This window comes from Chroicocephalus ridibundus, chromosome 14 (genome assembly GCF_963924245.1).
Source record: "Chroicocephalus ridibundus chromosome 14, bChrRid1.1, whole genome shotgun sequence".
NCBI classification, from domain to species: domain Eukaryota; kingdom Metazoa; phylum Chordata; class Aves; order Charadriiformes; family Laridae; genus Chroicocephalus; species Chroicocephalus ridibundus.
The window spans coordinates 10539040-10551250 of record NC_086297.1 but is presented as its reverse complement, the minus strand read 5'-3'; the positions used below and the strand labels follow the sequence as shown (position 1 = coordinate 10551250).

Below are 12211 nucleotides of genomic sequence, written 5' to 3'. Positions count from 1 at the left end.
CCACCCTTTCCACAAACAGTTGTTTATAAGGTCTTTATTCTTCACCTTTGTGCCCATACATATTATGATAAAATAATTAGTTACACGATGACATCTGTCTTAATGGACAGATCACACCTCTTCTGGAGAGGAACCTGAGGAAATCAATGAAGGAAGCCAGCTCAACCCTGAAGAAAGTTCACTGTGTGCAACAACGGAAGGAGAGAATGAGTGACATGAATCCAAGAACTACCTCCAACTCTTGCACAAACAGGGTTATTCACAGTTGTGCTGGCACCAAACGTTCTGGCGTACCTGCCTCTCGATTGGCCTCCAAACTTTGTATTTTTTTTAATTACTGTGCATACTTTATTTATGCATCCAACACAATATATGCAAAACAAACTGGAAAAAAAGTAAACAGAAGAATTCATTACTGCACATTTTCTGCTTTCCCACCACAGCAGTGACACTTACCAGCCGGTCTCATCAGTTCTCCGCCCAAACCCCTGCAAAGCAGAAACAAAACCTTCAGAGAATAACCTACTACAGGCAGTCGGAGCACATCGCCTAGCGAGGAAAAAAACCCCAAACCCACTTCAGAATGAAAGCAGATCACAAAATACCTGCAGTTTTGTATCTGACCAACTCTAAAATACTTTTTAAATCAACCGTTGTTGTGACTTCAGCATGATTTGTACGAACCCTTCCTGAATATTTAACAGTCTTCTTGCAAAAATGCGGTCCCAGTATTTCTTTTTCTAATGTGAATAATAAAAGACTGTCAAGTTCATTCTTTTCACTTGCTTCAGAAGCATCCCAAACCTGCGGGACCTGCCACAGGACTTTTCATTCACAGAGCCTCTACGAGCTTCTTTCACAACTGAAAACCAATTACACGTAATTCTTTAACGAAATCTTCATCTCTGGAACATTAAATAGAAACTCCATTTACCAGTTCCCATTTTCACAAATGTTAACTGGTTCATTTTCCTGGTGAAGTTTCTCTCCCTCCTCTCTCCACCCTCTCCCAGGTGACCTTGCATTCATCACCACGAGTGAGGGGGTAAAAACTTCCAACACATCAGAAAATGGAGAGAAACAAATGGCTCAAGGTGCTTCAGACCCTCCTGAAGTAAAACGTGAGCTACATGAGGACGGTCTCACCAGTTTATCCAGGCTCATCCAGCCCAGTCCTCCTGTCTGAACACTACCCTGGCCACTGAGGAGGAGAAACGCATTGGGAGGAGAAAGTCTGAACCAGAGATGAAGTGGGGAGAGGAAGAAGCGCCCTGCAAACAGCATGGCCTGTTTCCCATTCTTCAGCTGCACATGTCTCGGGGCAGAGAGATGTCTCCTCACCCCGCTGAGCAATGTCTGCTGGTTCCGTGGATACCCCCAAGGTGCCGCGAGTGCTGCTTGGGGTGTTACACACAGTGTCACCCTCCGTGGCTTAATTTTTCCATTTTCTGAACCTTTGACCCCTGCCCTTCCTTTGGATGTTTCCTCCCTCGACTCCTTATTCCTGTCTCCCTTCACTTCTGCTGGAATATTTCCTCCCTGAGGTGTGCCAAACCCTTAATCACCTGTTTGTATGGCCATGCTCTGGCAGAAACTCCCAGCAAGGGGGAGGAACAACAAAGGCTTTTTTGTTTATTTGCTTGGGTGTTTTTGTTTGTTGTTTTTTTTTTTTTTTTTTAAACCTTTTCTTCCCTCCTCTCCTCCTCCCTCCCCACAATAAAATTAGTAGCTGCACTCAGAAGGCAAACTTAGCAACCCTAACAACTCTTGGAACTTTGTTCTCCAATTTATCCTTTTATATGAGCTTCAAAAGCCTAAACTTTTTAAACAAGTTTTTCCATTCCATACAAGTAGGTGCCTCCTGCAACACGCACTGGGTTTTTGACTGCTCAACATTTTCATTGGTTTTTCAGGTAATGCCGAGACGCCAACTCCACAATATTCTCATCAGCACTTCCTTTAATTGGGAAACTTTTGCTTTCGACAACCGACATATTAAGCTCAATGTAATAATCCACAGCCCAGTTCATCATCACAGGAAGCAAGCACAGATTCCACATCCCCATGCTGATAAGGTCTTTGTATTATCCACCCCACCTTCCTGCCATGCTGTCTGCTCTTCAGCTTCTAAAAAATTTAAATTAGAAAACAAAGAAGTGATGCAAGGAGTCGAGACAGCAGCAAAAATAGAAGAATGATGTGGCAAGGCTTGCTTCCTCTTCAGTGTGTCTTTTCCCTTCATTTTGTCCTCACCCATTCCTTGCCTTTTGTCTGTTGTCTTACTGCAAATGAGTATAAAATAATGATCTTGTAAATTTGTTTGGTGTGCAACAGAGTCTGCTGATGCAAGGATTCAGATATGGCCTTCTGTTCAAACTACAAAGCAAGAACTGAGTCATAAAGGCTGCTCTTCTCCACTTCTTCCACTGCCAATAAGGAAGTCAGGCCACTTAAAGCTACTCTTATGGTAATAATTTGACAGCTATCCCTTCCTCTGGCATTACATCAACTCAATTTAATTTCAGAGTTTAGAGCTTCACTGAGGATTGTTGTCTCTGTGCAAGAATGAAGAATGGTGACAGTGATTTGCATGGTAAGATTTCCACGTAACGCAGAAACTGCAATCAAATCTATCTTTGAAGGCACTGCGATACCATGTGTTGCTCTCTGCAAAACTTTTGTTTATTTCTTGCCTAGACATCACACTATGTCCATCAATATATCTAAATTTTTTCCCCTTTCTGCAGCTCATACATATTTCAGTTTTAAGAACTGAGAATTCTATCATAATCCCAGATCTTCAGTTTGTCAAACATGATGTGCATCTTTCTATTAACTTTATCTCGCTCTACAGTATTTCACTAAATTAAAAAGATATGATCTACCTAATTCAGAGATTCTGAATTTTGCTGTACAGTCAGTATTCTTTTTTTCTTCCAAGGACACATCCAGAAGTTGCATCACATTATTAGATGTACCTGTCTCAAGGTTTTATTATTAATTCTGTTTGTAAATCGACTGATGCAGTGCCCACGTTCCATGAGCTCTTAAGCATTCTTTCCTCTGCGCAGTTCCACAGCAATGGAAGCAATGTTTCCGAGAAACATCTTAGCATGAGTCACAATTTATTTGTGGAAAATATAATCAAAATATATAGTCCCTTGCAGAACTGATGAATTAAGATTACTGACCAAAGAATGCTGGTATCTATTTTAAAATTACGTAGGCCTGAATCAGAACCAATGGCAGTGCTGTTCTCAGTGCATACAGAAGTTCAAGGTACTTTTGTGGATAGTTTTTAAAATTATTTAAAACCTGCTTTTGTGAGAAGTTCAGAATTCATCTTACAGGTTATAAAAATATCAGTAACTGAAGCTGTTTAGAATTTAAAAACATCTCAATCTGAAGTTAAAACTACTGGAGTAACTGAAGAGATTTATTTCCAGGAAGGTAAGAATACTAATTCCCAGGAAGCTAAGCTATTGGTATTTTCAACTCTGTATGAATAGTAACCAATTATTTTCCATGGGAACTCTTTGTCCCAAATAGAGCTGAGGTAGCTTAAAAGGTCCAGGCTGTACACCTACCGGGCTTTGGAAGTACAACATGGCTTTCTCACAAGGTACACAGAGGAGGAAAGAGAGACCTTTGAGCATCTGTGAATTTAATAAAGCTCTTATGGTCATCCCTTGCAGATGCCGAGAATAAACAATACTAAGCTTACAAACACTGATGTTTAGCTTACTGTAAATTCATATGCTGACTGCACACATTTTATATTGCATTCTAACACCAGAAGATTACAGCTGACATCCTGGCTCCACAGAAGTAAGAGTTTTGCCAGTGACTTCATTTAGTCAGAAAAGAATTTCACCTTATAACTCTTCAGAACATAGTATAGCACGATCTCCTAGAACCACCATGCTACTGGATGCAAAAAATAATTTAAAACTTGTGATAACTGTTAAGATGAGCTTTGTTGCAAGGCTGGAATTATTTGCTGATTAAGTCAATATGCCTAAAAAAGCTCTTTTACGTAGATGACTGCCAAGAAATACATTTGCCCTGAAACCATCAAGATTAGTTGCAACCTTAAAGGTCTTTGAAATGAGCCGAGTGTCTCTTTTGCCCAGCACCTGTCAGCCCCTCCGGGTACCTTTGGAAAAGCTGAAACTCTGAACACGACAGCCCAACTTACACTGCCTACTATTCTAAGAACCCAGAATTGCTCATCTCACACAGCCGACCGCGTAATACGGGCACCAGCCTCTTCATGTGTTAGGAGAACGAGACGAGGGCAGAACTCAGCGCACAGCACATTGCAGGGACTGACTCACCCAGAGTGAGTCGCTAACGAACCCCACACACCCCGACATACCCAGCCCTGATGGGAACCCCGAAGGCCCAAGAAACAGAACATTTGCTGAAATACAGAAGTGCAGTGCAACCGCCTGGAAGAAGCCCAGCATCTCTCTGCAGCACTTCCATATCCATCCCTAAATTATCTTGTTGCCCAACTCTGTGCATTAAGACCTACACTATCAAACGCAGAACTGACTACAAGGAAGGAGGAAAAAAAATTCTGAACATCTATTCAGCTGAACAGTCAGTCAAGAAGCTTAAATTAGATAATGCATTTTTAAAGAATCTTAACAGAACTACTATTAAAAATACTTTTTTCTTGAGGACTTTTCATATTGAGAACTAGCACAAGGTCTTAGATGCATTACAGAAATATATGTGCTACAAAAAGAAGATACTAACCATGCTGGTTCGGTGGAAGCATAATATAAACTAGGCTGACCATTAACACCGTGTTTAATCTGGCAGACTAACTTCCTACCCCAAGTAAAACAGCTTAAGGCAACAGATGCCACAAGTTTCTGTCTTGGGTTTTTTATATATAAAAGCAAAGTTTAAAGCAAATGAAATATATCTCAATTTTTATAACTCTATAGCATAACCAATATAGCACAAAACAGGCACAACGGACCAATACTGTGTTTAAGTTGCATGGTTTGCATCTGACTTGCTGTAACTAGCGCCCATTTAATAGAGAAAGCCAGGCTGACTGCGCAATCCGCAGCTGGAAGTGCACATGCAAATGCTTACACCAACCAGCTCCTCAAGACAAACTTGTGCATCAAATGTGTCGGAATCGAGACTAATGGAAGGAAGTACACGCTGATGTGCCTGGACTTGCAGTCTCCTTTTTCAGCATACAATGCTAAACCCAGAAAAGGACTTGTACAGGAAGACAGAGGGATACTTGCATTTTAAAAAAAAATTGTTAATGCAGTAGAGGACAGGCTTTTCTACAATTAGCATAAACAAATGTGACTGCTTCAATTATACTCAAAATTGAGAGACTGTGCAGTGTACGTCAAAACTTGGTCTACGTCTGAAGGTTAATTCATGGCTGTCATTCAAAACCAGGTTAAAGACATCACAAGAGCTGCTTAAACAAAGCAAGAGGGATAGTTAAATGAAGGTCTCCATTACAGCATTTTGGCTTTAAATTTTTTGACTTGAAATAGTTATGGATTCAATGGAATCCTAAGCGTTAGACAACCAGACAACCAAGAAACTCAGGAACCAGCTTAAAATTTATAAATTACAACTTAAAAAAAAAAAAAAAAAAAAAATCACAGTTTTTTTACTCCCTTTTCTCACAGGCCAACACAACTTCTGAAAACAGCTCGATCCAAGTATTAAAAACCATTCAGGCCACAAAAAGACAGCTGTTTTGTTGCCAGAAGTGAAAGCAAAATATCTAACAAACAGTTAAGACATGTGGCCTAACGCTTTTTGTTAATGCAGTTGAAAAACTAGAAACCCAAATAAAACACACAGGTTTTCAACATTCCTACAAGATGTTGTTACACCGAAAATTCCCAGTAGCAATTTCTCAAATGGAAATCTTTGGAATATTATGTGCAATAATTACTCACCGTGAAACAAGTTTGGCTTGTTCCACTAAATGCTTGCCCAGCAATACTCAAATTGCTGGTTTGTTTTTGTAACCTAGTTTATTTTTCTTGTCCTATTTTAAAATATTTTATGCATACCGATATTTTAAAATATGGATTATAGTAGACATCTCTGTCTCAGCCTAAGTATTAGAGTAAACAGCAGTGAATCAATTTTGCGTGGAGTTGAATTAGAAGTCTTATCTAGAATGAAAACATTTCTGTAGGCATCTTATAAATACCATTAAGTGCAAGAAGTGCACATTATGACAAAAACAAATTACACCCAAGCTCCACCCTGACATTAAAGAATTTATGGGAGCCGAGGCAGCCACCCACAAAGACACTAACATAGAGTATCAGCATTAAAGCCACCCAGCAGTACAAGCGAACTTTGGAGTGGAAGTTTCACATCAGTAGGTACGACCCTCAAGAAGTGAATTTTAACATTTTTTCAGAAAGTTTCAGGATACAAAAGCTTACATAAAAATTCTTTAAATTGTAATTAATAATTACACAAAAACCTAGTTAAGGTTTACTATTTTCAGATATGTCATGTGAAAAGAAGTGAAGTAAACTGCCCAAAAGCTCAAAGGATTTGTGAGTTAAAGCAGAAAAAAACCCCTCATTCGCATATACAATCGTTAGGGCATACAAGTCATTAATTATGTTTTGATTTCCTTACATTTAGGAACAAACCCTGAAGTCACACACCAGTTTTATTTCACATTTACTTAACAGTTACTTAGGGAAACTCCCCCTTTATTTCCTGGAAGCTTCAATAAATAGGAAATGAAAAACAACTCAGTGAAAACTCGTTCACATTTTCTTTGGCGCAAGAGTTGAAAAATTGTATTGAAGCTTTTGTAACAACTCCTGGCCTACTCATTACACAGGATGATGAAAGTAATTCTAGAGTTTAGATAAAAGTTCATTTTAAAAAAAGAAAAAAATTGGACTCATTAACTTCTTAGTTAAAGGTCATTTCTATAGACTTATTTGAACCATACAAGTACTCCAGTACAGGTGAACAGTGGGGAAGAAACCCATTACACGCTGCTGAAGCCAGGGATTAGTGAGCATATTCTGTTTCACATTCTTTCCTTCCTTGCACTGCCTCTATCACAATATTGAGACCAGTACTCAACACTTTCCCATTCATCTACCGTGCCTGTGAGCCGCGCTCTCAAAACATCCCAACCATTATAAAAGGACATCAGCCTCCGGAGCAGGCAGACAAAGCCAAAAGAACGCATGTGCTTTCCTTCTGCCGAACTGGGCCAGACTGGCAGGCTATGGCAGGCGGAACTAACCCCTACAAACCAAAAAAATCCCGAGGATCCTACTGGTTTCATTACTTCTGATTGAGACTTTCCAATACGAAAAATAATTTTTTTGCATCCATTTTCTTACCTGTACAATTGACGACTGCAAAGCTGGGGGGTGGAGGGAAAGCAACAAACATTAGTATTAGCAGAGTTTGTTCAATGTGTTTTCATTGTTCCTCCTCGCGTGCAATGTCTATATATTGTGAGCTACACAACACTTTGGATTATTTTTAAATTAAAATTCAAAGGAAAATGTCTTTTAAAAAACCTCTCTACATACCCGTTTGAATTTTACATTCAAAGAAAATCAATTTAACACATTCATAAAGCATTCATTTTCTTAAATCCTAATCTTAGCTGCTCCCACACATATCCTGGAAGCTACTTTGGCTTTTTAAAATATATTTGCTTTCCACAGTTAGCTTTTTTAAAATGATGATATACTGCAGTGTCTGAAAACTGAAAATAACTTTGTTTGCTACTGATTAAACAGAAAAAACTAGAACAAAATTTCAAATGTGACTGAAAAATATTATCTCATTGTTAACATTACAGTAGGCTATCTTCAAGAATCAGAGATAAGCAAATTTCTCTGTAAAAAATAGATTTTTAGAAAGAAAACGTTTACACCAACTTTGCAGGTTAATTTTAAGAACAGACAACAGCAGAAACTGGAAAGTTTCACAACAACCGAAGGCCACCGTAACAGCACAGATGCTGCTGATGAAGCTTTTGGGCATTTCAACATGAGAAAGTGGAACAAGGACAAAGATGCCCTTTCAACCTGTAGCAGCAGCTGTCACCTATGCACAAAATTAAGCAAGCACCTATGTCCTTTAAAGCACAAGGGGTGAATGGTGAAGCCTGACAGCTTTAGCACCTCGGAACTGGGACTACAGACGCTGCAGAAAACAAGTAGGAGCCTGAATGCTGCAGTATTGTCTGTTCCATAAGGTGAAGAAATAGGAGCCAAAAGTTAGGAAAAAAAAAAAAGTGGGATGACTTAAGGGACAAGTTAAGCAAAATTATCTCCATGGAATCATTTTAAATTGCTATGAGCAGGCCAAGACTTCATTTGTCGTAAGTAGAGGTAAAGACAATGCATCCACTGAAACACAGAATATGACTTTCAAGGTCTACAAACAGGTAAATTATGGATTCAAGGCGTGAGCAATGAAATCACAAGAAAGTGGGGAAGAAAGAATAGAATGGACAGAGAATGGGCTCACTCAGAGATGTCTCTTGAGCGTGGTCACATTAAGGCAAGAGCCATACATCAGTCTGTAAGGGCAGTCGGGATGTACAGAAAGGGAGAAGAAACAGAAGGGGACAGAAAAGCACAGCGAATCCCCACGCAGCGTTTCAGAATTGTAACCGACTGCGTCAGAGGAAGCGGCTCAGACGAGAAGCCGGCAGAACAGAGAGGGACCAAATACAAAATTATACTGGAGTAAGATCAAGGAGATCTAGCTATCAGACTGTCGAGCGTGTGTCCAAATGCATATTTGTGAGATTGTTTACTTTTGGCAAGGGGAAGAGGAAGGGGGAGAACAGCTATCTTAATTGTAAATGTTTGTTTAAAAATAATACAACAGACCAGGTTAGAAGATACATTTATACTTGCTACAAACCTCTTGATGGATTTGCTTAAGTCCCTCCAATGATTTTTCATTGAAATAATATGTTACAGATCTGTAAAGGTATACAAAATTTTTAAGACTTGGCTTCCTAATCATGCTGTAAATAATTTTTCTTCCATGACTTCATTGTACTTTCAAACAGAAAAACAATTATTTGATTTCCAAATTATGCTCAACAGAAATATGCAGTATTTAATTTTAAATAGTTCAGCAAATACAATAACATAAGTTGTTTCCTTATCATGTAGCAAACTCAATCTTAAAGGACTATAAAAAATTAGCGTCACTTACTAAAAACTTAATCATCAGTAATACAACAATAGCCCTTCTCAGCTCAGCTGTATTTTTGGCCTCCAACACTTCTGTGATTTTTGCATCAATTTCTCGCACTTCCTACTACTAAAAATGCTCTTTCTCTCTAACTTTTCAACTTGCTTGAAAAGGGAACTCTTTAAGATAAACACGAATTCTTCTGATAGACACTACTGGCAAATAAAATTCCTATTTGTCGATTATTAAAGTGTAAAAAACAGTGCACACTTTTGATATCTATTATTTGACTTAATTTCAGTGTATTTAGCTTGTACAAACAATGACATTAAATTTGTCAGATTTCACCACTTCAGACATCAGAATGTTCTCAGAAGTAAAATAAAAAAGGTTAATCAGAGAGTCATTATCCAACTTTTAGAACAAAAATGACCCAGAAAGTCTGTACGTTTTTTTAAAATATATTTCTTCAGTGTACACATTATCTATGACTTCTGGAGAACTCTATTTTCAGTGAAGTTTGCACTCTGGAGTCTTATTTTCCACTACCTTGATCTTAAACAGCTGCTCATCCTAATTTAAGTCACACTAGTATAAAATTCTACTGCCAACGTAACTTCCAAATTCTAGATTTTGCAATAAGGATTTTTCAACCATTTTTCACAAGCGATTCTTGTGAAAGAAAGAAAAGGTAAATTACTCATTTCTTTAATCACAACATTAAAGCAAAGACATCTCCAAATATATTATCTTGGCTACATCACCTATATATAATACGTGTGTGTATACACACACATACACCCATATATATAAAAATATATACACACATATATATATATCTCTGTACCAGCACTCGGCAGCAACAATTAAATCAACAAATTATTTGAGGAGCTATTTCTCTAACACAGAAGACAAAAGACTGTCCACTCACCAGGAAGACAATACACTTATGGGGAGAGGGGGTTTAATCTAGATTTAAATGGTAACTTTGGACTCTCCAAGTAAGGCAGCAAATGATCTCACTTTCCTGATGATGAGTTTAGATTTAAGGTTATAACATCACTGAATAAAGTGTGAAGGCTTGGCACGACTGATCAAAACAAATAAAAATTCAATGGAAAAGAAGTGCAGTAAAATGGAGATTTCCATAATTATACTCAGGAAGTTTTCAATAGACCAGACATGAAAGGAAAATTTATAGTCGAGATAATCTTGCATTTATACCTATTATTCTCTTCTGCTAGTTTACACAGTGCATGGGTGATCTCAGCACAGGCAAGAATTGCCCCATGGCGTGTGTGCAGATCTGTGCCCACTGATAAAGGTAGAAGTCTTGGCAAAACTGAAAGAGATTAAATAATATTTTTTTTTTTAAAACAAAGCATAGTGACAGATCGCAGTTCTAAATGTAAACTTGTCTGCCTAGAAATAACATGGGAAAACCATTTCTGGGTAGTCAGGCCAATACATCCTGGCCATTATATGAAAACCAAGTTTTAAAAATATAAGTAAATTCTGACACAGCATGCTAAAGCACACCAAGAAATTTTGTAGTCACAGCTAGCTCTCTGTTTGGAGTAAATACATTAATATACTTGCTGTTAGGCATTGGGCTAGCTGCGCAGTAAGGGAAAAAATGAGGCTTGTACTCCCATGGAATTTTACTTCCATGTAAACTGCCACCTTCCCAGCCTGCTCTAGGGAGCCAAGGTAAGATCTGTAAGTGCAGATTCCCCTGGGTGCCAGCTGCTCTCTTTCAGCCGGATGAAAAAGCAGCTGGTACATCCCCAGAATCTCGAGTGGTCCAAGCAAAGGATCTTCAATTCATGCTGAGAAACGTTTGATTACACACACAACAGTCAAAAAGGAATTCTGAAGATGTCAGACTGGACAAGACAAAACAGATCCCCCCACCCTTTACAACATCAAAGCTATATCAACAAAACAAAAGCTGGGAATTTGAGGGCTAGCTGCCTGAATTGTTGCAACAGAACTACACCCATTTATTCATCTCGGAATGTCGGAGCTGGTAGGGTCCAACATAGCCAGATCCCCAGACAAAGTCCAGTCCCCAGACAGAAAAAGATCTGGCAGTATTTTAGCATTTTTGCATAAAATCTGAAAACTGGTAAAGCTATTAGTGTCACTACACTGTATTAAGTTGCAGGGGAAATCTTAGTTTTTATTAAGTCATGGTGCCTGTTTAAGTCTTCTTAATACACGTTTGCTACGTAAGCTAGACCACTTGATACGGCACGTTATGCAGAACTTATTTGTTACCTACCCACATTTGCCATGTGTTCAGGAGCCCGTGGAGTAAGGTTATGCAGAGCTTTGGTTGAAAGTTCTCGAATAACACTGAAGATGTAAAAAAAGCAATTTTGAATTCTTTGGGGTTAGAAATTTAGCAGAAGTAATGTATTAAAAACAATAATGTCAGGAAGGGACTCCTTTCCCTGACCAAAATAAAGACCCCAGCAATAGTAAAAATTACAGTATTTTCTGTCCATCCTATGCTTTCCCCGCTCAAAAAACCCCAACAAAACCAACCAGTGGACCAAACAGACAGCCTACAGCTAGCTTTTAGCTTTATGAAAAGAACTTATTGCTGAAAGAGACAAAGAAAAATGTATGTGTGGATGGTAGAACCCGAGGGCTCATTCTATGCATTGGCAGGGACACTACAGTAAACTATTATTATTTCTCATGATGCAAACTATTATCAGTACTGATATAATCTCATTTGTTTTATATGTACACATTTTAATCTTTGTGAACACTGAATATGACTAAGCACCATCTCTATGCATGAAATCTACTTTAATTATGATAATTGTATGGTGATGGTGTTTACCCCTCACATACACTATATACCATATAAAACTGTTTTATTAATCTATTAACAGATTGAGGTCACGGCAAAAAGACAAAATTCATAAACATGTTTTAAGTGACAATATGCTAGGGAGGTATAGATGACGTCAGCTATTACTTGTCTGGTTTC

General features: G+C 38.4%; 1 protein-coding gene across 1 annotated transcript in view; it reads right to left on the bottom strand.

The window, feature by feature from the left end:
• TBCD (tubulin folding cofactor D) overlaps positions 1 to 12211 on the bottom strand; it is a 128221-nt gene that overhangs the window by 39706 nt on the left and 76304 nt on the right. Inside the window, exons 20-24 of the mRNA XM_063351632.1 lie at positions 11492 to 11565; positions 10432 to 10549; positions 8929 to 8989; positions 7383 to 7405; positions 457 to 488 (exon numbers count right to left, since the gene is read on the bottom strand). Coding sequence (XP_063207702.1) covers positions 457 to 488; positions 7383 to 7405; positions 8929 to 8989; positions 10432 to 10549; positions 11492 to 11565 — 308 coding nt within the window. The remainder of the gene's footprint in view (positions 1 to 456; positions 489 to 7382; positions 7406 to 8928; positions 8990 to 10431; positions 10550 to 11491; positions 11566 to 12211) is intronic.